Source organism: Melanerpes formicivorus, unplaced genomic scaffold (genome assembly GCF_026170545.1).
Source record: "Melanerpes formicivorus ecotype bairdi unplaced genomic scaffold, bMelFor1.0.p_v2 SCAF_1, whole genome shotgun sequence".
Lineage (NCBI taxonomy): Eukaryota > Metazoa > Chordata > Aves > Piciformes > Picidae > Melanerpes > Melanerpes formicivorus.
The window spans coordinates 34,671,289-34,698,045 of NW_027142353.1; the positions used below are offsets into that span (position 1 = coordinate 34,671,289).

The 26,757-nt window shown below is 44.3% G+C and overlaps 1 protein-coding gene across 1 annotated transcript in view; it reads right to left on the minus strand.

Annotated features, from left to right (window-relative positions):
- Positions 1-215: 215 nt before the first annotated feature.
- The window catches only part of RSF1 (remodeling and spacing factor 1), a 78,986-nt gene continuing 52,444 nt past the window's right edge, over positions 216-26,757 (minus strand). Inside the window, exons 8-16 of the mRNA XM_068139793.1 lie at positions 26,280-26,384; positions 25,110-25,189; positions 18,587-18,641; positions 17,225-17,334; positions 11,072-11,139; positions 8,903-9,110; positions 6,886-7,109; positions 4,227-4,418; positions 216-2,098 (exon numbers count right to left, since the gene is read on the minus strand). Coding sequence (XP_067995894.1) covers positions 1,521-2,098; positions 4,227-4,418; positions 6,886-7,109; positions 8,903-9,110; positions 11,072-11,139; positions 17,225-17,334; positions 18,587-18,641; positions 25,110-25,189; positions 26,280-26,384 — 1,620 coding nt within the window. The 3' untranslated portion in view covers positions 216-1,520. The remainder of the gene's footprint in view (positions 2,099-4,226; positions 4,419-6,885; positions 7,110-8,902; positions 9,111-11,071; positions 11,140-17,224; positions 17,335-18,586; positions 18,642-25,109; positions 25,190-26,279; positions 26,385-26,757) is intronic.

The window sequence follows — 26,757 nt, forward strand, 5'->3', positions numbered from 1 at the left end:
CATCTTAATTCAGAATGAAGAGAAAAGCGAATGCTACCCAAACAACATTTCGGCTCTGCTATGTGCCCCGTCTTGGTGGTGGTTTTTTTTTGCTTTTGTCACCTTTTTTATCCTGAATAAAACCAGCCAGCACTTTGTGCCCACTCCAAGAGTGATGAGAGGTCTTGGAGTCAAGTGTTTTCTCTCAGAAATACTGCCTTCTTGAAATCAGTTGGTCACAGGACAATTATTAAAATGTATTTTAAGAAAACTCTACTGGCCAAAGGCCAACACTACATTCAAAACCTGCTGATACATCCAGGCAGATAAGTAAAATCAAATCAAAACCAAACCACACCAACAAAAAAACACCCCAAAACAACCCCAAAACCCACACACAAACCCCAAACAGAAAACCTCCAAAAGGAAAACTGTTCCATTTGTTTACTTCAATTTGAAGTAGATATTTAAGGACACGAATGGACCAGTCATGGTTTATCGGATTCATCCTCTGATGCGCTGTTGCTCTCCGGTCAATGCTGTTTGTACAAACAGATTTCATTCACAATGCTCCCAACAGACGGTGGAACTCAAGTGGCCAGGCAGCAACTGCAGGGTTGTGGTTGGTTGGTTGTTTTTTGTCTGTGCAAGTTTGCAGCACGTCAAGATGCCATCCAGCTTGCAGACTGAGCTTCAGATAGAGATGTCGTCCCGCTAGACGCCATACACTGCAGAGCGTCTGATGGGGCTACACATGAGAGGGCTTTAGAAACCAGTGGCGAGCGTGTTTGGACTGTCAAGAACTTCATTACAGTACACTTCACTGTACAAACACTTTAAAGGATGTTTATTAGGAAAGTCTGCAAGTCATAGTGGATAGTAGAGTTCTTGTTTATGGTACCTTCTTGGCCTCTAATAATTCTCTTTGCCTCCAGTATTAAAATCAAACTGCTTCCATGAAGGTGATTTACTAAAATGAGCTATGGTATGTTAACCTACAACTCACAAAATGCGACAGTACAGACATTAATTTCTTTTAACTGTCTGTTAATTTGTAATCTAAGTTGTGAACATTTAAATATAATATATATCTCATATGAAAAAAGCTAAAGCACAAGTGCTTCTGCACACCCCCCCCCAACCCCACCCCTTGAGCCAAACCCACCCCAGTTCTGGTTTGGGCCCTGACCAATTTGGAATGCTTTCTTAGGCCACCCATTTCCACAAATTTGTATGCACTCAGGAAATATAAAGTCAAAAATATACAAATCTCTTGTTGTTATAAGGTTTTTGTGAGTGAAATTACCCAGGACCGTGGACTTGGAAGGAGAAAGGGTGGGGGGGGCGGGTAAGAGAGGGGAATTTACATCTTCAAAGTTCAAAACTGGTCACTTCACAGAAAGACTGCAGGACTGGTGAAATTCTTGCTTCTAAAAAGTGATACTGTAGTGGAGAATTTTCTAGGAAAAATAAAACAGCTTTTAATAACTGGCCCGCTGGTATGACCTACCGTGGAATAAATTAGCACAAAAATGGAAGTCTTATAACTGTTCACTGTTACAGACGTAATCAACAAGGTCAGTCACTCTCAAAAGTTCATCTTCATCTTCCTCTGGCCCTACCGCCTCCTGCCCGCTCCCCGTCCCGTTGGGCGCCAGGCTGGCGCTGGCTGTGCTGTCCTTGGGGGCCTGGGTCTTCTCGCTCGGCTTGCCAATCAAGTTCTCAATGGTTTTACCTGGGCTCTGTCCATTGGTGGAAGGCAAATCCACCAGGCTGTAGTCCAAAGGGCTCTCTACTTTCCCTACGTTATCAAAGTCATCTTCGTCATCACTTTCTATCCGGTAGCAGTGCTTCTTGGTGGCGTCCGGAGGAGCCTGTGCAGCAGCTGGCAGCTTATTGGCAGGAGCGGTGTTCTCCGCCTCCTCGGTGGCATTTTCGCAGGTGTCTTCTTCATCTGTTTCGATCCGATTCAGCCGTTTGCGGACAGGCCTCCCTCCCTCTTCCTCAGCCCCTCCTTCTTCCTCAGAATAGTCCTCTGTACTTCGCCGACGCTTTCGGATCAGCCTCTTCGACCTCTTTGTGGACTCATCATCCTCGGAATTCTTGGATGCGTAGCTCTCTGGAAGAAGCAGCAGACTTAAAGCCATTAGCGAACCTGAGCGCAATCAAAACACTTTGCCTTCCTTATTGCTCACCTTTCCCACTCATTGAAAGGCCATCTCTCTCTCCCTCTCACCACACACAGTTCCATCTCCTCCCCCAGCCAAGTCAAAACACTTCTGATCCTTTAACTAGGTAAATACACTGCTCAAGTAGAAGAGCCCAACAATTTGTGGGTATTCTGTTTCCAGTCTGAGGAGCAGCAGGGGCTTTGGAGGCTGGTGCAGTCCCCTTAAAAAACTGTGTCCCTACTCTCACAGCACTTGCTTTACACAATTCCAGAAACTCGGAGCCCATGTAATGACTCCTCTATCATAAAAAAACAAATATATATATACACAGAACTGTACTGATAGCCCCACCACCCCCACATTCATAGAATCACAAAATGGTTTGGGCTGGAAGGGACCTTAAATATCATTTAGCTCCAAACCCCCGCCATGAGCAGGAACAGAGAATCACAGAACTGTCAGAGTTGGAAGGGACCTCAAAGATCATCCACTTCCAAGCCCCCTGCCATGGGCAGGGACACCTCACACTACGTCAGGTTGCTCAGAGGCCTATCCAGCTTGGCTTTAAAAATCTCCAGGGATGAGGCTTCTACCACCTCCCTGGCCTACCTGTTCCAGCGTCTCACCACCCTCATGGGGAAGAACACCTTCCACTAGATGAGGTTGCTCCAAGCCCCATGCACCCCGGCTTTGAACACTTCCAGGGATGGGGCACCCTGCATCAGTGCCTCTCAAGCTGTGCCAGTGCCTCACTACCCTCACAGTGGAGAACCTTCTTCCTTACGTCCAATCTAAATCTAACCTCTTTCATTTTCAAGCCATTACCTTGTTCTGTCTTTTTTATCCAAAGCGTAACACTACCTGCCACCTGAGATTTGCTGCCCTTTCACAGGAGGCCTTTTCTTTGGCACAAGCTGGACTATTGCCAACACACTGACAGCCTTTACACCGGTCTTTGATGGCTTAGGTGAGAAAAGATGGAGACTGAAAAATCACAGGGCAAAACAGCATTTGCTGTCTCTGTCATTTCCATTAGAAATGCTCGTGACGTGTCATTTTAAAGGGTATTATTTAATGTGGGTTCAAGCTGAAGAGAGGCTGTGTCAGAGCTCTTGCATCTCCAGGATCACTACACTTCCAGGAACACTTGTGCATATTTTATAAGACATTGTGGTAACTGTGGGAGGGTACTGGAAAGGCATTAAGTGGTGCTGACTTTCATCTGCAAAAATCCAGTATCAGAAACACCCAAGGAAATGGGATATCATGAAGACACCATCAGTCAGGCACTGTTTGAAGTCACAAGTACCGTGAAACCCTGGAATGTGTTGTCCAGGGAGGTGGTCGAGGCCCCGTTCCTGGGGGTGTTTAAGAGCAGGCTGGATGAGGCTCTGGCCAGCCTGATCTAGTGTGGGGTGTCCCTGCCCATGGCAGGGGGGTTGGAACTAGATGATCCTTGTGGTCCCTTCCAACCCTGAATGAAACTATGAAACTATGAAACTATTATATAGCAGGTTCTTAGCACAGAGCAGGGACACCACTCAACTGGACTTGGTTGCTGAAGGCCTCATCCAACTGGGCCTGCAACACCCCCAGGGAAGGGACATCACATCTTCTCTGGGCAACCTGTTCCAGAATCTCACCACCCCCATACTGAAGAACTTCCTAAGATCCAGTCTAAACCTACTCTCTCCCACCTTGTCCTATTGCTAGATACCCTTACAAAAAGTCCCTCTCTGGCCTTCCTGTAGGATCCTTTCAGGTATTGGAAGGTGCCCGCGGAGTCTTTTCTCCTCCAGGCTGAACAACCCCAGCTCCCTCGGCCTATCCCCATAGTGGAGGTGCTCCAATCCTTGGAGCACCCTCAGGATTAGGGATAACCATGGCTTTGAGAAGTGACTCTAACAGTGCACGTTAGAAGCAGCCACAGACTATTTCAGAAGGAAACAGCTTCTGAGAAACATCAAGGAACTCTAGGAAGAAGATTCTCTGAAATCCCTGAATTCTATACACTTTTCTCTTGATGCTAAGCCTGCCATAGAGCAGCTCCTGCAAGCAGTGGAGTGTTCATTTTACCTTCACTATCTGAAGTGGAGAGCCTGCGTTTATGAACTCTTCTTAGCTCCTTGCCGTATCGCACGCTTTTCTGTGAGCCATCGCTTTCTGAATCTTCCTTGTAATTCACTTGTCTCTTCTGATTCCGTCTTGATCTTCTCCTCCTGGTTTCCAGGTAATCATCGTCGCTGTAATCTGTGTAATCACCACTTTCTGCACAGAAGGAAACAGTGATGTGTGTTACTCCATTAAAGCAGAATACAGTTTAGAAAGCTTTATACCAGCAGCAGTCAAACCCTGTGCTTTTCAAGCCTCAACCTTGTTCTCCTGACCCATTCACAGGGTCACAGGATGTTAATGGTTGGAAGGGACCTCTGGAGATCTTTGAGTCCTACCTCCATGCCAGAGCAGGACCATATAATCTGGTGCAGGTCACACAGGAATGCATCCAGATGGGTCTTGAAAGTCTCCAGAGGAGGAGACTCCACAACCTCTCTGGGCAGCCTGTTTCAGTACTCTGTGACCCTTACAGTAAAGAAGTTCTTCTTCATGTTGAGGTGGAACTTCCTGTGCTGTAGATTACATCTATTGCCCCTTGTCCTATCACAGAACACAAGTAAGAAGAGGCTGTCCCTCCCTTCTTGACACCCATCCCTCATGTATTTATACACACTTATTAGATCCCCTCTCAGTCTTCTCCTCTCCAGACTAAAAAGCCCCAGAGGTCTCTCAGCCTTTCTTCATGGGCTCAAGCATCAGTTCCCCCATTCATCACCAGTGGAGAACTGCTTCTTTTGAAAGTCTTCTCACAAACCCTTTTCCTGTCTCCCTCAAACTCCTCCAGAACAATGTTTCCTTACAGCGTTTCTGTTCCCTCATCTCTACTGATGCTAAAGATGCCTCCTCTATAACGTCTGACAGCTAAGAGAACCTTTCTGGAGTTGATGATGCAAATTTCCTACTAACACTGGCAAGTCCTTTCTGATTTGAAAATCTAAATACATTGCACTCAAACACTTTTAAGAATAGACAGATGACAAAACACACTACCAAGACGAAACTCTGAGTTAGAGAGTTTGAATTAACAACAAAACCCAGTCTCACTCTGACATAAATTTGCTTAAAACAGAAACTGTGTAGAACTGTGTACCACTATTCACAGTTATTCCTGCACCAGTCTACTGCAGCTAATGTCCTCAACAATAAACTTTATTTACAGGAGCTGAAAAAAAGCTTTCAATCAACTTTAGCTGCTTTTTCACTGAGCAACTATCTCAAGATACATTTCTAGACAGGTCACACGCTTTCCTAAGTTAGTGATTGATCTGAGTTGCAGATCAGTGTGGCATCCTCTTTGCTTCTTAAAATACTAGAGAAAGAATCACAGCAAGTCAACAACAACCACCTTCAGAAGGGAATTCCACCTCTAGAGACTGAAAACAAAGCCATTTGCAAGGTACCTTATTTCCTGAGCTCAAAGAAAAGCAGGATCTTGAGGGACAATAATGGGGCTAAAAGAGTGAAACATATTGTTAAAGCTAAACTCTATGATATATATGGAATGATACTGAAATCAGCTGGTTTTATCACAGATCTGTGCTCATGAGGAAACAAATTTCCTCTTCTTGAACAACCTCTTTAGACTTCTGCCAGTGCCTTGACTAGTAACAGTAAAGTGTAAGCACTTAATGCAATGATGCAGTTCAGGACAGGGAGACAGCAACCATTTTAAGTCCATGTAGCTGTTGTCATCTGTCTGTGAACAAACTCTCCCTCCTTTAAATCAATACTTCAAAGTAACTCCACCAGGTTCACCACCTATAGTCTAGAGACAGATAAAACACTGGAAAGGTAACAGGCAATAGGGTTAGTGCTCCAATGTACTTAGGACCTTATATTCACAATACAAATAAGCTAAAATAAGTGCTGATGTATCTGGCACATTCTAGGACTGAGTCTCACAAGAAGCAGAAACAAAGCCTTCAGAGTTGCTAATCCTAAAAAGGTTTAAGTATTGCACAGGTATTATTCTCACACTTCAAACTGTGCAAACACAAAATGAACTGCATAAAGGACAAGTAGAATAAAGTGAATTATTAGGTTCTCCTGTGATGCAACAGTCTTCAGTTATTAAAGACCAAAAAGGATAATCATAGAGTAGAGAGTCAAGATGTTTGTTTGCTTTCAAGCCTGCCAGAGAACACAGTGTCATACAACTGAGGGATTTTTCTTCCTTTCTAAGTGAGGGAAAATGTTTCTTTCAGAAGCTTTTTCAAAGATATGTGGAAGGTTTTCAAGCTACAAAGAAGCTTGAAGTAGCTCTAAAGAAGTACATTTTTGCCTCCATTCTTGTCTTCCCTGCTATCATGTGCCAAACAGGAGGGTATTGAGGAGCTGTGGTAGTTTCGGGCTATGCCACAAAGGTGGCATTTGAATTGTAGCACAAACATTCATTTAAACACATCATTACTTAAAATACCAAGAACCTACCACTCAGTGCCAGCTTCCTGCAGAATATTCACAGCTGAACAAGCAGCAAACCGTTTTACAGCAAAGATAACTTGACCAAAGCAAGCAAACAAGTTCATTTCCTATCAGTTGTGACAGGAAACTGAGACCACCACTCTTCCTCTCTCCAGCACAAATGATATTTAATACATCTAAGACTTCTTATAATCACCAGATTCTCTGCTTGAATTGTCCTCAGATTCTTCCTCTTCATCATCTTCAGAGTATTTTTTCTTGGCTGTTTTCCTTCGTAGCCGTCTGCTTTGCCTCATGGGCCTGGCGTGGTGTCGCCTGGATATGCGGGCACAGAACTCTGAGTCACTGTCTTCATTTGATGGTGGCTCATCTTCACTTTCATCCAGATTCTCCTCTGATATAACAAACTCATCCTGAGATCTGCTCAAACAGAGACCACAGACAACAGAGATAGAAACAAAGGACTGAAATATTGCTTCCCTTTTTTACCAGAAGTCACACAAAACAGATGAGGGCTAGTGGGTACAAGTTACTCCAGTTGCCCGGGGAGGTGGATGAAGCCCCAGCACTGGAGATACTGCAGGTGAGGTCCGACAGGGCTTTGGGCAACCTGATCTAGTTGAGGATGCCCCTGCTTACTGCAGAGGACATTGGAGTAGATGACCCTTCCAACCCAGACCATTCTGTGATTCTGCTCCTAGGGAGATTCTGGTGAGACACAGCATGGAAATTTTTCACAACTAGAACAATCAGCCATTGGAACAATCTCCCTGGAGAAGCAGTGGAGCGCCCCTAACATTCATAATTCATGATCCAAGCCCTGTCCCATGCCATTTCTGAGAGTATCTTGTTTTAATACTATTACTCTTGTGCAAAACATGCATCTCACAAACTTACCACATGAGGAGACACTTCTTTATGGTGAGAGTGATGGAGCACTGGAACAGACTGCCCACAGAGGTTGTGGAGTCTCTTTCTCTGGAGACTTTCAAAACCCACCTGGATGTGTTCCTGTGCAGCCTGCCCTAGGTGATCCTGCTTTGGCAGGGGAGTTGGACTCGATCTCTGGAGGTCCCCTCCAACTCCTAACATTCTTTGACTCTGTCATACCAGCTTGTAGCACTCCTGTCATTTCAAAGTGAGCCAATGCTTCTCTAAAAATCCCCGAGTACTGAAGGAACCCAGCACTTGACCACCAGCTGAATGTCAGTTCCAGTGTAACACCCAGAAAGCACTTGGCAGAGGATGGGATTGAAAACAGAGAAGCACACTTTGACAGAACCATGCACTATTAATTCTGGGAGATTTCCACAAGCCATGCTCATGGACTGGAAATTCCCAGCTCAGTTTGCTCAACTGTTTTGAGTGCCACTGAAGGGACCTCAGCATGCTCACAGGTAAAAAGCAAAGCCCAAAATCAAATCTAGGCTGTACAGATTAACCATACACCTAGCAAACTGACTCAGTGACTGGTGTAGAGCTTTAAATGTTGCTGGTAAAGAGCCTAGACTTCAAGCTCCGTTAGCTACCTTCATTATGGCATAAAGGACACCTAAAATGATTACATTTTTTAACATCAGGAATTCTCCAGACTGAACAACAAGAAATTCCATGGGAAGAGAATTTCAGTTAGCCAGAGCTATGCTTGTTTAGTGTTTGAAGCATCACATGACATGTATTTGTTATCTGAGGTATAAGCCATTTCTCTGTTTTCAAACTCTATCTCATAGAAAGCAGAAATCCAGAGCCGGTTTTAGAACCTGCATGTCAAATTTGCTTTAAATGGAGCTATTTCACTCTTCCACTGACACTCAGGCCCAATAAAAATCCCATAAAACAGAACATAATTTCCAAAGGAAACAACAAGCCTCATTTCAGCTACATTTTGTTAAGGAATTCTGCTAGCCAGTCACATCAGTCAGAGAATTGAGCCTGTTTGGCTCCTTCACTAACATAACCACATACTGAACCTTCTGATGTGGCCTCCAACATTCCCAGAACAGACTTTGCTTAAAATACAGATTAGATGATCTCAGCACATGCCTCTGGAGCGCAGTTTTTCCAGTACAGTGACTTTGCCTTAGGCCAGGAGAACATTTTCTGGCATTGTGCAGTGCTGTTCCAGCACTGGGCACACGCTCCTCATAATCTGCAGAGTCACAGAAGCTTGCAGCTGTCTGTGACTTGTGGTGGCAGTTAAATTGCAGACCTACCCATCACTGATCTTGAATTCATCCTCACTCTCCTCTTCATCCAGGTTACTGTCACTATCCAGGTCATTTAGTCGCCGTCGTTTCTTGCGCCGTGCTGCAGCAGCTCTTTGAGGTCGTTTGTTTTCTTTCCTTTCCTCCTCCAGGATTGTGGAAATGTCTTTTCCACGGTGACCTGTGATATTAGACATGTCTTTCCCCCTGCCAATGCCTGAATTCATTGAAAGAAAGGGGAACAAAAGAGGAAAGGTTACTGTTTTGCTGAACTTCATGCATGAGCGGTCAGGAATTGAAGTGGTTGAGTTGCCAACCCTGGATATGTTTAAAGGTGGTTTGGATTTGGTGCTTGGGGATATGGTTTAGGGGTGAACCTTGTAGAGTAGGGTTATAGGTTGGACTTGGTGATCCTAAGGGTCTTTTCCAGCCTGAATGTTTCTGTGATTCTGTGGTATCTTTCCTCCATGCCTCTAGCTTCAGTTTATTTTCTGTCATGTGAAACTCCCTCTGGAGTCTTGTTCCTGATGTGCACAGCCCCAGCTGTGTTCCAAAGGCACTTGGAAATACTGAGGTCCATGCAAAAGACAGCAGGTAAGTGTCAGCATTCTGATATTGAGCCCCAACCCAGTTATTACCAATTCTGGTACCTTTTAAGTAGGGCAAATATGAGAAAACACATTTTCTTTGTAATGCTGAATACCTTTCATGGGAGTGAAGTGCCTAAGTTGCTGTTTGGCCAGGGAGTGGAGTTGCTGACAAGGTGGCTTTACTGTTGAGACTTGGTTCTGTTTATGACATGGGTCTTGTGTTCACACCCACAGACACCTGATTTTCAGGCAGTGTGTAAACATCCACCAAACTTCTGAAAAGTGGTGTTGTTATGTACCAAGCCAAACACCTGAGGCATACTGTTACGCTGTGGTTTTTCCAGGCAAGTTAAGGTGATGCAGAAGCACAAACCCATCTAGGTCTCTCACATACTGCTGATGATCAAACTTTCAGTCCTCTATATTGCTCTAACAGGCAACAAAGAACATAATTTCACTTTATTCCTGCACAACTGGGAAGTGCAGATCTGGATTAATAAAACAGATTTGTGGACCCAGTCTTTAGGAGACCCATCTGCAGACCAATCTGTGAGGCAGATTTTCACAGGGGACAAACATCAATAGCAGCGACTGCCTCTCCAATCTCTGATGCATAACAGAGCAAATTCATTGTAAGAGTTTCCCTTTCAGGTTTACTCACTGTATTCACATATCCAAACATGTACAAGCTGAATGTCAATATCTGAAGGGACTTACAGGAAAGCTGGAGAAGGACTGTTTGGAAGGGCCTTGTAGTGGTAGGATGCGGGGCAATGGTTTGAAACTGGAGCAGGGTAGATTTAGGGTGGACATAAGGAGAGAGTTGTTTATAATGAGGGTGGTAAAATACTGGAGCAGGTTGCCCAGGGATGTGGTGGAGGCCCCATCCCTGGAGACCTGCAAGATCAGACTTGATGTGGCCCTGGGCAACCCGATCTAGTTAGAGGTGTCCTTGCTCACTGCAGGGGGGTTGGACAAGATGACCTTTGATGGTCCCTTCCAACCCAATGCAATCTGTCAATCTGTGAACCTGCAAATTTATCAAGATGCAATTTTTTTTTGTCATCTTTTAGCAGCCTGGGATGCCCATTCCCAAGGGAAATTATTTACTTTGATTCCAAAAATACAGCAGTAGAAACTGTAAACTACAATGTTTAAGAGTTGGGGTTATTCAGCCTGGAAGATAGAAGGTTCTGGGGAGAACTTACTGTGGCCTTTCAGTACTTAAAGAGGCCTACAGGAAAACTGGGGAGGAAATTTTATCGGGGAGTGTGGTGATAGGATGAGGTGAAATAGTTTTAAACTGAAGGAGGGTAGATTGAGATTAGGTATTAGGAAAAAATTCCTCACAGTGAAGGGGTAAGACAATAACATAGGCTGCCCCTCCTCTGCAGGGTTAGATGGGGCTTTGAGCAACCTTGGCTAGTGAAAGGTATCCCTGCCCATGGCAGAGGGCTGGAACTAGATGATAATTAAGGTCTCTTCCAACCCAACCCACTCTGTGATTATATTTGTTGCTTCTCATATCAAAGTAAACTTGGTCTCTTATCACCACTGCAATAAAAACCAAAGACCATCAGAACCATACCTCCTCCATCAGCCTCCTTGATATCATCTTCAATTGCCTCATCAATCGCCTCATCAAATTCATCAAACCTAAAACCAAGAGTAACATTTACTAACTTTGAAGTCAACCCTAATCAAATTATCTTATGAAAGCATAACTCCACATCTGAAAGTGCTGTGAGAAATCACACTGTACAGAGAATGGGCTGAATACTTAACAAAGTAACAAAGACAATGGGGTGGATTGATGATAAATTAGGCATTGTTTGTAATAGAGCTCTTTCTTTTTCTTTAATTTAATATGCGTACATGCACACTCCTGTGTCTGTGTGTGTATGTGTATACCTGCCCAGGGAGGTGGTGGAGTCACCGTCCCTGGACGTGTTCAAGAGGGGACTGGACATGGCACTTGGTGCCATGGTCTAGTCATGGGGTCTGTGGTGACAGGTTGGACTTGATGATCTTTGTGGTCTCTTCCAACCTTGGTGATAGTGTAATACCTAGACACTGCTTAGGATCATAGGATCACAGAACATTAGAGGTTGGAGGGGACCTCCAGAGATCACTGAGTCCTACCCCCCTGCCAAAGCAGCAACACTTAGGGTAGTCTGCACAGGAATGCATCCAGGCAGGTTTTGAAAGTCTCCAGAGAAGGAGACTCCACAAGCCCCCTGGGCAGCCTGCTCCAGTGCTCTGTTGCCCTCACTGTAAAGACGTTTCTCCTCAGGTTGAGGTGAAACCTCCTATGTTCAAGCCTGTATGGGTTGTTCCTTGTCTTATTACTGTGAACCACCAAAAAGAGTTTGGACCCTTCCACTTGACATCTACCCTTCAGATATTTACAGATATTGATCAGATCCCCTCTCAGTCTTCTCCAGGCTAAACAGCCCCAGGTCTCTCAGTCTCTCTTCACAGGGGAGATATCAAGTCCCCTAATCATCCTTGTGGCTCTCTGTTGGACTCTATTGAGCAGATCCCTGTCTCTCTTGATCTGGGGAGCCCAAAATTTGACACAGTGAGACTACACCTGGAATACTAAGGCAGGAACATAACTATTTTGTTTTTTGAGTCATACCCCTTAACAGGGGAAGCCTGAATATAGGCAACTTTTCTTTGTTTAACTTTATTTTGCATGTTGGAAAGCTGGGACTATGAAAAATTAGTGGTTACAGCATTTGAGATGTGTGTGTGGTGGAGGGAAACAGGACAAGGTCCTGGCTTACATTTCATCAGTGGTTTGATATGCAAGATCCCTCCTTGGCAGCCTCTCCTGGGCTGCAATAGAGAGGTTTGAAATGACAATTAACCACTACTGCTTTGTGCAAAAGTTTGTGGAGTTTGGATTTAGAAATAAATGTATTTTTTTGGAGGGGGTTGGCAATTTTTTTCCCCACTTGTATGAACCATCTTACTCATCCCCATCTCATGCTTTTTTGCTGCATAGCTGAGCAGGAGGCAGGAGGTGAAGGCAGCCAAGCCCCCCCGCAGTGCTTTGCTGGGCTGGGGACTGAGGGTGGGCAGCTCTTTGGTTTCATCCTTCCATTGGCTTTTCCCAGCCCCTTCAGTAGGAAATGGCATCCCTACAGATGGGAGCAGAGAGGTTTGGGGAGAAATGATGACCTTGTTTTTCCCAAGAAGAGTTGGACCAGATAATCTTTCGGATCCCTTCCAACCTGTGTTCAAGGATTCCAGGATTTCTTTTAACTCTCTGGAGGATTACTTGTCATTGCCTGGCTGTCCTACTTTGATTTCTGTGGGCAGAAAACTGTTTTCACTTTACATGGCATGCAACTAACTGTATTTAACAATATATGATTAGAAAGTTGAAGATGGTAGTAGTGGTGTTATCCACACAAAGCATTAGTCATTTTCCCCCAACACTTCTATTAGGTGACATGCACACTGCCAATTTGCAAAACAGACTTTCTCAAAAGCACCTATTAAAGTCAAATCTAAATTATTCATCCTGTCTAAATATGCCTTGAAAATGTCTTTCTCTTCTTAAAGCTCATGGGAATTACACTTTACAGTGCTGCAAGACTTTGATGATGCTGGAATGTGTCCAAAGAAGGGCCACGAGGATGAGCAGAGGGCTGGAGCACCTCTCCTATGGAGACAGACTGAGAGAGTTGGGGCTGTTCAGTCTGGTGAGAAGGCTTCGAGGAGACCTTATTGTGGCCTTCCAGTATCTGAAGGGGGCCTATAAGAAAGCTGGGGAGGGACTTTTTAGGGTGTCAGGGAGTAATAGGACTAGGGGGAATGAAGCAAAACTAGAAGTGGGTAGATTCAGATTGGGTATTACAAAGAAGTTCTTCCCCATGAGGGTGGTGAGACACTGGAACAGGTTGCCCAGGGAGGTGTGGTAATGGTTGCAATAAGCAGTGTGAGCAATCTGGCAGCGTAGGCCTAGAGCCTGACAGGGTGGTAGGCCATGTCCAGCATGGGTGCGGAAGTGGCTAGCAGTGTAGCAGAACAGTGCTGTGCCTGCACCGTGTAACCAAAGCAGGGCACTGCTAGCTATAAACACAGAGAGTTATCTGGGAATAACAGGACGCACATGTGCATCAACAGTCTCGTGTGTTATTACTAGTTTAACCAATAATCAATAGTAGTACAGTGTGTGGTCACTCGTGAGGGGCCAATGAAGCCATGCCAGCAATGCCCTCCGAGTTTATATAAGTTGTAAAGTTTTTCTTAATACGCACTTCTTCTGCGCACTTCTTCTACGCACTTCTTACTCGCCTGCCAGCTCTACTGTCTGATCTGTACAATGCTTGCATTATAATCAAACAACGCTGAAGCAATAAAGGAACAATACTAGATCATATTGATCAGCTGTATTGATTCCAATCTCCGTCGTCCATAGGGAGGTGGTAGAAGCCCCATCCCAGGAAGCTTTTAAGGCTGGGCTGGATGTGGCTCTGGGCAACCTGATGTAGTGTGAGATGTCCAGTTCTGGGCCCCTCAGTTTAGGAAGGATGTTGACTTGCTGGAACGAGTCCAGAGAAGGGCAACAAAGTTGGTGAGGGGTTTGGAACACAAGCCCCATGGGGAGAGACTGAGGGAGCTGGGGTTGCTTAGCCTGGAGAAGAGGAGGCTCAGGGGTGACCTTATTACTCTCTACAACTACCTGAAGGGAGGTTGTAGACAGGCGGACGTTGGTCTCTTCTCCCATGCAGCCAGTACCAGAACAAGAGGACACAGTCTCAAGCTGCACCAGGGGAGGTTAGGTCGGATGTTAGGAAGAAGTTCTATACAGGGAGAGTGATTGCCCATTGGAATGGGCTGCCTGGGGAAGTGGTGGAGTCGCCGTCATTGGAGTTGTTCAGGAGGAGACTTGATGGGGTGCTTGGTGCCATGGGTTAGTTGTTTAGGTGGGTTGGATTGGTTGATGGGTTGGACACGATGATCTTGAAGGTCTCTTCCAACCTGGTTTATTCTATGTAATTCTATTCTAATTCTAATTCTGTGTCCCTGCCCATGGCAGGGGGATTGGAACTGGCTGATACGTGAGGTCTCTTCCAGCCCTGATGATTCTATCATTCAATGATCTTAAGCTGCACAGGTGAAACACACTGCACAGTCTGTTGTGGTTACATCCAAACAAGCTAGTCTTATGGTACATAAATGGACAAACAAAAGCAAAAGATTTGAGTCCGTTTGTCCTACAGCAGCTTTCATGAGCTGCATAAATCTCTGCACTCTGAGTAACTCATTCAAAGAAGGCAGCAAATGGGAGGGAAAAGGATTCGGTCCTTTTACAGAGATAGCTTCAGTTGGTTTCTTCAGTGATAAACTGAAATCCCGTTAAAAAAAAAAAGATTGTTATCTCCATCTCTAAATAAGATGCCTCAAGATATCACATGCAAAAATACAAATTTTATTACAGGAAAGATAATTTCTTTAGATGGAAAATTTTCTTAGTATTAGTTTTTAGAAACCTTTTTTTGGGGGGATATTTTTCAGATACGAACAACTAACAAATGGACAATCCTTTCCATAAAGATTCACTATTAAAGAACAACCAGTACATATTAGGGGTTGACCTGCTGGAAAGCAATTCCATGGAGGAGGACCTTGGAGTCCTGGTGAACAATTAGTTATCCATGGGACAGCAATGTGCCTTTGTGGCCAACAGGGCCAATGGTATCCTGGGGTGCATGAAGAAGAGTGTGGCCAGCAGGTCAAGGGAGGTTCTCTTCCCCACTCTATTCTGCCCTGGTGAGACCACATCTGGAGTGTTGTTCCACCAACCAGTTCCAGGCTCCCCAGTTCAGGAGGGACAAGGATATACTAGAGAGTGTCCAAGAGAGGCTATATGGATGATTAAGGGACTGGAACATCTGGAAAGGCTGAGAGATGTGGGGATGTTTAGTCTGGAAAAGAGAAGGCTAAGAGGAGATCTTATTCATGTTTACAAATATCTGAAAGGTGGGTGTCAAGAAGCTGTCAGTCTCTCTGCAGTGGTGGTCTGTGATAGGACTAGGGCCCATGGACACAAACTGGAATAGAAGGTTCCACCTCAACATGAGGGAAAACTTCTTTACTGTAAGGATGCCAGAGCACTGGAACAGGCTGCCCAGAGAGGTTGTGGAGTGCCCTTCTCAAGACCCATCAGGATGCGTTCCTGGAAGATGTGTCCTGAGTGATCCTGCTTCGGCAGGGAGTTTGGACTGAAGGTCCCTTCCAACCCCTACCATTTTATGATTCTGTGACTACAGTCATATTTTGTCCTCTGTAGCACCCTCCAGCAGAACAAGAACAGATTAACATTACTCTGTACTCCAACAGGAAGCATAAAACATTTTCTCGTTTAAAAATAAGAGAATGGACTCCTGGTCTCTTTATATTCCCCAAGAACAACTGTATGGCACATACAGAGCAGCTTTACACAGCAAGGAAGTGACTCTGAAATTCTTCCATCAATAAGATTAGTTCCACATTAGTCAAACACTACTTTCCCTCCACACTGCTATAGAAAAAAAAAACCCAACAACCACCTCCTTAAAATGTGAGAAATTACTTAACACTTCCACATCACTGCTAACAAACTGCCTGAGCTGCCTGCTGCCTGCCAGCTGGAATGGAATAGAGCAGAATGGAATGGTGTGGAATGGAATGGAGTGCAGTGGAATGAAATGGAGTAGAAAAGAAGGGAAAGGAATGGAATGGAATGGAATGGAATGGAATGGAATGGAATGGAATGGAGTGGAGTGGAGTGGAGTGGAGTGGTGTGGAGTGGAGTGGAGTGGAGTGGAAAAGAATAGAGCGGAGTGGAAGGGTGTGGAGCAGAGTGGAATGGAATGGAATGGAATGGCATTGCTGCTGCTGCTTTATTCATAATGTAGAATTTGGTTAACCTGCTCATGAGAGCACTGAACAGATGACTTGGGTGATAAAGGGATTACAGCTCTTTAGAGAGCACAATACAGAGGTGTCTGTAAGCAGAACAAGGTATTCAGCCTTTATCCTCCCCTGCTGAAGGAGAGCACACACAATCCTCAGTGACACCAGCAGGACTTCACTGCAGACATATAAATTCAAAGTGACAAACTGCCATGGGCAATATTTTCACCAGCTCAAAGTTATGTGTATGAAGGAGCCTGTAAGAAAGACACCTTGGTAATACATTGAGAACAAAAGATAGTATTAAAATCATGCTGGATTTTGGAAACCTTAGTGAGTGGTTCTACTCTCAGAATGCAGAAAGTCCTAATAGTTTGGAGTTGCAATTTAATAATTGCATTTTTATCACTTTTTCTCTAGTGAGTTCTAAGCCATTGTCAGATGTACTGTCTCATAACTACATTTTAAGTTTCATGCCCTTTTCATGTAAAGAAGCCATAAAGGATGGTAAAGAGAGAGAGAGAGAGAAATTTAAGGCCTTTAGACACAAGCACAAATCTCCTTTTCAAGATAAAGGAGGGGTACAATACACCTACTTTAGCTTAGTCCAGAAACTGCAGTATTCCTGAACCCTTTTTCACACATCACCCCTTCACTATATCCCCTCATCTGCTTTTACAATCATCAAGTGTAACTTGAGGAAAGATCAAAAGATGCTTCAGTTGGGCCTCTTTTAAATGTCAAAGTGTGGATGGGAAATGGTAGGATGTTTGAGACAGAAAAGGACAGTGTGACTTTCTTTGCTTTAGTATTTAAACAAGCTGCTGACCTGTAGCTTATGCACTTTCGGGTTCTGGTAGACCTTCTCTCAAGCAGCTTTGATTTGGGCTTTTTGGAATCTTTCTTCTTTTCTTCCTGACCTTCAGGTATTTCTGGTTCCTGTTCACATAAAACAGAGGTGTCAAAAAGCTTTATCTCCCCCCTCTTTCCACATGCACTATGACTGAACTCATGATACCGATATTCACGCTATCTAGAAAGCTCCTAAGCAAAACACAACTCACTTTGCCCTCCAATGTAACAACTTGTTAGAGTTCAGATAAATAATTGCATATATTGCCCTTGCTGGCTACATGAGGTCACAAATCCAGAGTTTAAGGCCTCAGGTGATACTCCCAGGGCTAATAACTACAGCAGCTGAATAAATTGTTGCAGGCATCTTCACTGGCTGAGCACAGGTACACCTTCACATGGTGCAGTTTCAATTAAGGTCCACACAGGATCATTTTATGATGTTGTTTCCAAGTTATTCATTATAAAAAGAAATAAATCTGGCCCCAGGCTGAATTTTTCAAATTATCTGCTGCTATTCAGAGACTCTCTAGCAGATCTGTAAAATCTGTTATCATTTTGCTGGTCTCCAGAGACAGGGAGAGAAAGGTGGCATTATTACAGTCAGAGAGCAAAGTCTCTGTTTAAAACAAACAGAAGTTTAATTTTAAACTCTCGTGCAAGGAACAGATTATAGAATTTTAGATGAAGGCAACTAGCTTAAGACTTCAAGAGAATCACTTTAACATGTGTTCAAGAAGTGAGAAGAGGTTGTTCTCCACATGAACAAACACATTTTTCCTCTACTGTAAAGGGAAACCATAGAAAAGCAGCTGTTAGTGAACCACTAGAAGTTGACAGTCTTTAACCAAATGTGACTTCAATACACATCTGTCAGAGGCAAATGTTTTGCTTCTAATGTATATGCTCCCTCTGAATCATAAAACTTTTGTTTCCATCACTTCCAAAGCAAAGGTATGACAATTAGCTCAGACCTAGGTAACTGCACAGCAGACACCAGAGTTAAATAAACTGAATCCCACCTTTATAATCTACAGAATGGCCAAGGGCCCTACTCAAAACCCAACTGTAATGGGCAGGGAGGTGATTCAGTGATCCTTCACTACCACAGGACTCTGTGTGGCACCAGTCATTTCTAATAAAACACCACAAAGCTCCCTTGGTTTCTATGCTAAATTCAATCTCAGTCTAAGACAAAGGGTGTAGAATTGTTTCTGACCTGCATACAGATTGATTTTTTTGTTCTTTCCAGGATGCTACAAGCGCTTCCAACACACCACTGAGAAACTTCTTCCCTGAGAAGTTTGGAACAGAAGACAGTGATACAACAACAACTTACCTGAGGTGGAATGATGTTCTCAATACTGATACCCACATACACCAATCGCTCTTTTCTTTAGGAGAGAGAAAAAAGAAAGTTATCTTTCAGAAAGAAGCAGGTGTCTACAATAATGCTGTAATTAGCACTGCATGAAGCTCTTACTATCACCAGGCAGAAGCATCCCAAGAGGATGTTCCAACGGAAAACAGTTATTTTATTTATAGTTATGTGCTAGATCTCCTGTGATTGCCTTTTCCTGCATGCATAATGTCAGAGATTCCCAAAAAGTCCTGACAAACAACAGTAGTTAGAATAGAATAGAACAGAACAGAATAAACCAGGTTGGAAGAGACCTTCAAGATCATCGTGTCCAACCTATCATCCAACATCACCTAATCAATTAACCCATGCAACCAAGCACCCCATCAAGTCTCCTCCTGAACACCTCCAGTGATGGCGATTCAACCACCTCCCTGGGCAGCCCATTCCAATGGCTCTCTCTGTGTAAAACTTCCTCCTGACCTCCAGCCTGAACTTCCCCTGGCACAGCCTGAGACTGTGTCCTCTTGTTCTGGTACTGGCTGCCTGGGAGAAGAGACCAACCTCTGCCTGTTTACAACCCCCCTTCAGGTAGTTGTAGAGAGCAATAAGGTCACCCCTGAGTCTCCTCCTCTCCAGGCTAAGCAGCCCCTGCTCCCTCAGCCTCTCCTCATAGGGCTTGTGTTCCAAGCCCCTCACCAACTTTGTTGCCCTTCTCTGGACTCGTTCCAGCAAGTCAACCTCCTTCCTAAACTGAGGAGCCCAGAACTGGACACAGGACTCAAGGTGTGGCCTAACCAGTGCAGTGTACAGGGGCAGAATGACCTCCCTGCTCCTGCTGGCCACACTGTTCTTAATGCAGGCCAGGATGCCATTTGCCCTCCTGGCCACCTGGGCACACTGCAGGCTTATGTTCATCCTACCATAGGCACCACAGAAATGATTGAATTAGGGTGTAACAAAACAACTAACCCCCCCCTGAAAACTAGTAACATTGTGATCAAGATCTCACTGTCAAATCCGAAACTACCACCAACCTCAGAGGCACTGAAAGACAAAATGAGAATTCATAATCACCCTGAACTGGGAGAACTGCATAAAGATGGGATGCCATCCAAAATGGGCAAGTGCCAGATTTTCGATCTAGGAAGGAACAATCAACTCTAGTAACACCACAGAGCAGATAACTGCCTACGTAACAATTCTTTGCCAGAGGAGAACTGCCTGAGTGAAGATCAACAGAGCAGACCTGCTGCAGTAACAATGGTGATGACAGATGGATGCGTGAGTAGGAGAGCAGCCTACAGGACAACTGATGGAAGCCTGCTACAGTAGTCAGCCCTGCTGACACCTAGCTGGAATATATGGTGCCAGATGCCACCACACATCAAGAAAGATGGGATCCAGCTGAAGAGTTGAAAGACAGACAACAGGAGTTACTAGAGGGCAGCAGATGTGCCCTGTTGGGAAAGGTTGAAAAAGTAGGTCTAGAGAACACTAGACTGAAGCTGGGAGGGAATCACAGGATCACAGAGTTGTTGGGGTTGGAAGAAACCTCTGAGATCCAGTCCAACTGCTCACATAGAGACCATAATCCCACCACTGCTAAGCCATTACCACTAAAACATGGCCCACAGCAGCACCTCAATGCATCTCTCAAACACCGCCAGGGCTGGTGACTCCACCACCTCCCTGGGCAGCCCATGCCAATGCCTGAGAGCCTTTTCTGTGTAAGAAATTTTTCCTAACATCCAACCCAAACCTCCTCTGGAACAACTTGAGGCTATTTGCTCTTGCTATGTCAATTGTTGCATGTGAGACCAACTCCCACCTTGCTCCAACTTCCTTTGCAGTAGCTGCAGAGATTGATGAAGTCTCCTCTCAGCCACCTCTTCTGCAGACTAAACAACCCCAGTTCCCTCAGCCATGCTTCATAAGACTTGTGTTCAACGTCTTTCACAAGCTTAGTTGCTTTTAGTACTCAAAGACAGCAAAGTCTCTTCTCAGATGTTTGTTTCAAGATCAAATCACAGCCAGTAAAATTAATCTTAGACTTTGCTTGCTTCAGCATCTTGCATCATTTGACCTGCCCTGGGCACACTCTGGCTCCTGGCCTCTACTTGTGGCTACTGAAGGACATAGGTCTCCCACAGGTCTTGCACATTTATCAGCCCCAACTAGAGATGTCTTGCCTACCCCAGCACTTCTCAAACAGCACTGGGTGCTGACCTTCAGGGTACCGAGCTGAGCTTTCAAAGGAGCAGCCTGACAGGAAGAACAGCCAGGTACCAAAGCGAGCTGGAGTATGACAAAGCTACCACCTACTAGCCTTCTTCTTGGAAAACAAAGAATAATTGAAATGAAGACATTCAAGAAAGTTTGTGGCCTTTTGGGGGCTCAGCAAGCACTCTAAAAGCAAGTCACATCTCTAGATTTTACAATTATTTTGAGTATTTTAGACCACAAACTCTGAAGACCCTAGGGGAGGGCAAGGCACGAATTAAACACTTGCCAGCAGACTTCCAGCTTGCAGGATCCAGTGAAGCATCACCACAGCTGAAATCATGCAGGAGCTGACTCTAACCTCCTTTGGGTTTCTGAGCTAAAGAGGCTTAATCAGACCTCTGAAGTTACAGTGAGTGGTTGTACAAGCACATACCACATTACCCTTGAGTCACCACAGGATGTGTCATGTACACAAGTCACCTAGTCCTGAATGCAAATGCCTGCTTTGAGATGTGCAGTAATTTCTGATCTATTTACTTTAATCTGCATTATCTTTATTTAATTTTTTCTTTTTTGCAAATAGAGGCAGCTATGTGTAAAAGTAATTTCCAATGCTTTAATTCATGTCTAAAGAATCTAAGTGAATTCTAGAAATCTTCTGACCGGCTTTCTGCACAACACATTTTTAGCCAAACAACCTCCTGGAGAATTCTCTACTGAAGAAAATCTACCATAATGTTATCATCTTAAGTGAGATGAATCATAACATTATTATCTTAAGCTGAACAAACATGGTTGATAAGGTCACACTGACAAAGAGTAGAAATGGATTTTAGGGTGCTTTACAGCCAAAAAGACCATCAACTTTGAGGACTTGGTATCATTACACCTACACTGAGATTTCTGGCTGTGTATACAGGTTTTGTCTTCTAGTGTCAGTTCTCCAAACTGACAGATGAAAAGAAATCGTCATCCACCTGAGCACCAAGAGATTGTCTGCATGAGGAAGAATTTTGTCACACAATGTGAAAAATCATTATGCTTTTGGAAATGAATGAAAAGAACATCTTAAGTCAAGGATGCAACTGCTAAAATGGGAGAGGAACTAGAAATGTAAACACTTTGGTATTCAGCAAGGGTCTTTGATAGTTTCCTGCACTTGTAATGCAAAACATCGAGAGACAAGAGATAAGAAGAATCCAGTTGGTTTTAAATATGATCAGTGAGGCTCTCAAGATCTGCTTTTCTTCTCCTTGGCCTGAATATATACTACTTAAGGAAACAGCAAATGAAACAAGTCAGTCCTGCTGAGGTGAAGGTCTTAAAACGAAACGTAAAATGAAGTACCCAATGCATTCCTTACTGCTATGTGGCACTCAGAAGCTCAACACTGTAACCAGTAATTTCAACATGTGAACAAACAGGTCTCTAATGGCAGGTTATAAACTCTTCCTAGGCAAATCAAGAAAACATTTTCCTTCATGTAAGCAGCTGCAGAAGTTGCCACAGGGATATCATGAAAGTGTGCATGAAAGGAAGTACTCCACCTAGTTTGGCCTGGGAGAAGTAGACAAGTAGACTCGAGAGGGATTTTGTATCAAGAAGTCTGAGAGTCTCTAACATGAACTAAAAGAAGCATCCATAAAAGCTTTCATGTTCACTCTTCTCTAGCTGGGGGTGGGACATGATTATAGAAGTGAGAAACCTGAAATTCAGCCAGGTTGTTGCAGCAGCACCTTGAATTCATGAACAGAAAGAAGAAAAGTTTGACTTTGAGCTATGTGCTTGTAAGTCAGCAGGAAACCTAAAGTTTTCATGAAGAAAGCATGCGACATAACACTTTGGGGATGCATCCAAAGTGCGATGAACAGCTGGATCAATTTCAGTCAGACTCCTGAAAGCTAGAGAGTAACCAGAAGAGCACCATCACTGGTTCAAAAAGCACAGTAATAACCCCGGCTCAAAGAATCCATCAGGGCTGTGTGCCCATTATGGGACAGTTGGTTTTCCTCTCTTTGCCAGAAAGGCAGACAACAATCACAGAGCTTGCAGAAATGCTGCATTAAAGTACCTCTGTGCTCCAAATTATCAACCTGCTTTAACTTTTACACCAAGCTGTAAGAAGGACTCTAACATTTCTTCTAGAATTAAAGTTCCTCAACATTTTCCCTACAATTTCATAGATTCATAGAACAGCTCAGGTTGGAAGGAACCTTGAAGATCATCTAGTTCAAACACCCTCTGACATGGGCAGGGATATCTTTCACTAGACCAGGTTGCTCAACCTGCCTTTGAACACCTCCAGGGAGGGGGTACCCAAAACCTTCCTGGGCAAAACCATAACTACCTTTTGCTAAAACATATCACCATTAAGCTGCAAGACTTAAAATACTCAACTACTGTATCATTTATAACCCAAACTTATTTATCTTCTTAAGAGACTTCTAAAAAGATAAAATCAATCCTATGATATAAAATATCAAATGTTAGATTCATTTGGTGTGAGGATCAGATTGCAAACCAAATGTTAAACATCTGCTTCTGACAATGAAAATTGTTATCACATTAGTTGGATGCTCTCCTCTAACTGTTAAGACTTGTAGCCAACACTTGGTGATTTCAAGAACAGACAGACTGGGAAATCCCATGGGAGGTTTGCCAGCAGCATATTTACCAAAGGAGGTTCAAAAATAATTGTTCACTATCAATGGGTTCTTCCACCACAAAGCAGAGCAGCCGACACAGTTCCATTGTGTCTCATACTCCTGCACAGATGGAGCTGTGGGTAAGCTGAGCTCACTCACAAAAACAGCCAAGAGTTTTGTTCCCAAAGCTACAAATTCAGCAGAATTGGCAAGCTGTGGCTAATTTTACCACAGTGTTATCTAGATCTGCTCTGAGCAGAAGCAGTGGTGTTGGGAACGCGCAGTGCCTGGCCTGACACTGTCATTGTTGCTGCTGAAGCAGCAATAACAAACAGGAGATTTGATGGAAGCTGAAAACACATGGATAATGTTCTGTTCTTCCCAGCACTGAATCACTACATCCCATGGGATATTTAAGGACCTGCTACAAATAAAAGCCCACTTTCTGGCAAAATTTGCCTTTTAAGACAGAATTCACGCAAAGTTTTGTTTCATAATGCACATGTCCCTATTAAATTTTGTTAAGTTCTCAATACATGTCCTAAAAAGTGTAAATTCTGCAGATTCTCTTTCATGTCTCTCATTTTCAGGTCTGAAAACCACAGGTAGAATGTTCCAAGTATTAAAGATGCTGTTCATAAATGCAGTTTACAAATGGTTTGCACTTAGCCTCCAGTAATGGCAGGAGTGGACACAAAATTAATTCAGAGCTGCAATGTAGCTGACCCCGCAATACAGCAACTGCATAATCTTGCAAATTTGGCAAGGCTCAACAGGATCTAAAGCAGCAAGACTCAACCCCACATTAATCTGGGTGACTGTGGCCACACAGTCAGCACTTCACCTTGCTTACAGCAGGAAATCTACAGATGGCTGATGGTATCCCTAACACATGCAGCTGAACCAGTGCTGAAAAGCATTTAACTACTGGCATAGGAAAGCCAAATCTGTGTTCAGGCACCTTTACCAGAGTTTAGTACAAACAGTTTGCATTTTTTTGTATTTGTATTATTTGTTTGCTGGTCTTTTCCAATTATTGGACTTCTCTCCCAGCACTGCACCACCAATAGAATAGAATAGAATAGAATAAACCAGGTTGGAAGAGACCTTCAAGATCATCACGTCCAACCTATCACCCAACACCACCCAATCAACTAACCCATGTAACCAAGCACCCTGTCAAGTCTCCTCCTGAACACCTCCAGTGACGGTGACTCCACCACCTCCCCGGGCAGCCCATTCCAATGGGCAATCACTCTCTCCGTGTAAAACTTCCTCCTGACCTCCAGCCTGAACTTCCCCTGGCGCAGCCTGAGACTGTGTCCTCTTGTTTTGGTGCTGGCTGCCTGGGAGAAGAGACCAACCTCTGCCTGTTTACAACCCCCCTTCAGGTAGCTGTAGAGAGCAATAAGGTCACCCCTGAGTCTCCTCCTCTCCAGGCTAAGCAGCCCCAGCTCCCTCAATCTCTCCTCATAGGGCTCAATAATCAGTGGGAAGTCAAAACTGGTCTTACCAATTACCAGTCTTGTCACTACTTTCCTCCCCAGCCCCCAGTTTATGTTACTGCTTGTTCAGTTATCACCAGCCCCCTGCTCTGCAGCTTGCAGTGAGCACAGCCCAGCAGTAGTTACCTGCGCTCTGCACGTTCCTTCTTTTTTAAAACAACATCCAGATCTTGCAATTGTTCTTCTAATTTCTCACAGAGCAATTTCTAAGGGAAGGAAACAAAACATTAATTTCTTTCATAACCATTTTCATGTTGAACTAATGCTGAGACACTTCGTTTACTGCTAAGAAATCTTACTAATGGGCAAGAGGGAAGATCAGCATCCCTACCATTCATCACGGTCTGCTTTTTGACAGGAAAAGGAATAAAAAGAATCACAGAATTATAGAAAGTTAAGGGCTGAAAGGGACCTCCAGAGATTATCAGGTCCAAGCCCCTCACCAAAGCACAGCCACCTAAGGCAGGCCACACAGGAAGATGTCCAAGCTGGCTTTGAAAATCTCCAGAGACAGAGTCTCCACAACTTCTCTGAGCAGCCTGTTCCAGTGCTCTGTCATCCTCACAGTAAAGAAGTTGTTCTTCATGTTGAGGTGGAACTTCCTGTGTTATAGCCTATATTCATTATTCCTTGTGCTATTACTGGGTGCCATTGAAACGAGCCTGTGCCCTTCCCCACCCCTCAGATATTTATAGACTAAACAGCCCCAGGTCTCTTCACAGGAGAGATGTTCAAGCCCCTTAATCATCCTCACACCTCTTCAGTGGACCCTCTCCAGCAGATCCCTGTCTTTCTTGAACTGGGGAGCCCAAAACTGGACACAGTCTTCCAGGTGTAGAGGCAGAGTACAGGGGGACAAGAACCACCCTACACCTGCTGAACACATTTTTTATTAATACACCCCAGGATGCCCTTGGCCTTCTTGGTCATGAGGGCCCATTGCTGTCCCATGGAGAACTTGCTGTCTGCTAGGACTCCAAGGTCTTTCTCTTTGGAATTGCTTTCCAGCAGGACAACCTCTGGTCTGTACTGGTGCCTGCTGTTATTTCTCCCCAGGTGCAGGAGAACTCTACACTTGTCCTTATTGAACTTCACTAGGTTCACCTTCACCCAGCTCTCCAGCCTGTCCAGACATCGTTGGCTAGCAGCACAACCTTCAGGTGTGTCAGGTACCCCTCCCAGTTTTGTATCGTCAGCAAACAGGGTGAGGGTATACTCTATCCCCTTGTTAAACTTCCAACAAGTTCCACAACCACAAGCAAAGCTGAAAAGAATGAAGCTGAAAAGGAACCGTACATGCTGGCAAGGTGGGCAGAACCACTCTCCATCAGGGATTATCATCAAAGGAGGGCGAAGGCAGGCTGTGTGGTATCCACTGTCACACGAGTCACACAGCAAAATCTGTGGAAACAAAATGAATCATCAATGTCTTTTGGCATTCACAACACGCCACAAGCTCCAGAACTATTTCCCCAGCCGGCACAGAAGTATTTTATAAATACTCTGGGCTGTGCCAAAACCAAACCACTCCTGTATCACTTATCACTAAATGTTTCTGGGGCCAGGGCTGGTTTTGATGGAGAGGTTTATCTAGCAGCAGTTTTCCATTTTAGCACCAGATTTCCTCTTACTATGTGTTCTCAGGCACTTAGTACTACTGGACTACACAGATTCTGGGCCCCCAGTGTGGAATCTGGTAATGCTTTCCAGATCCCAGCCTGAGTGGAAAACTCCATCTGGACAAAATGTGGTGTGAAATTTTCCCCTGTATGCT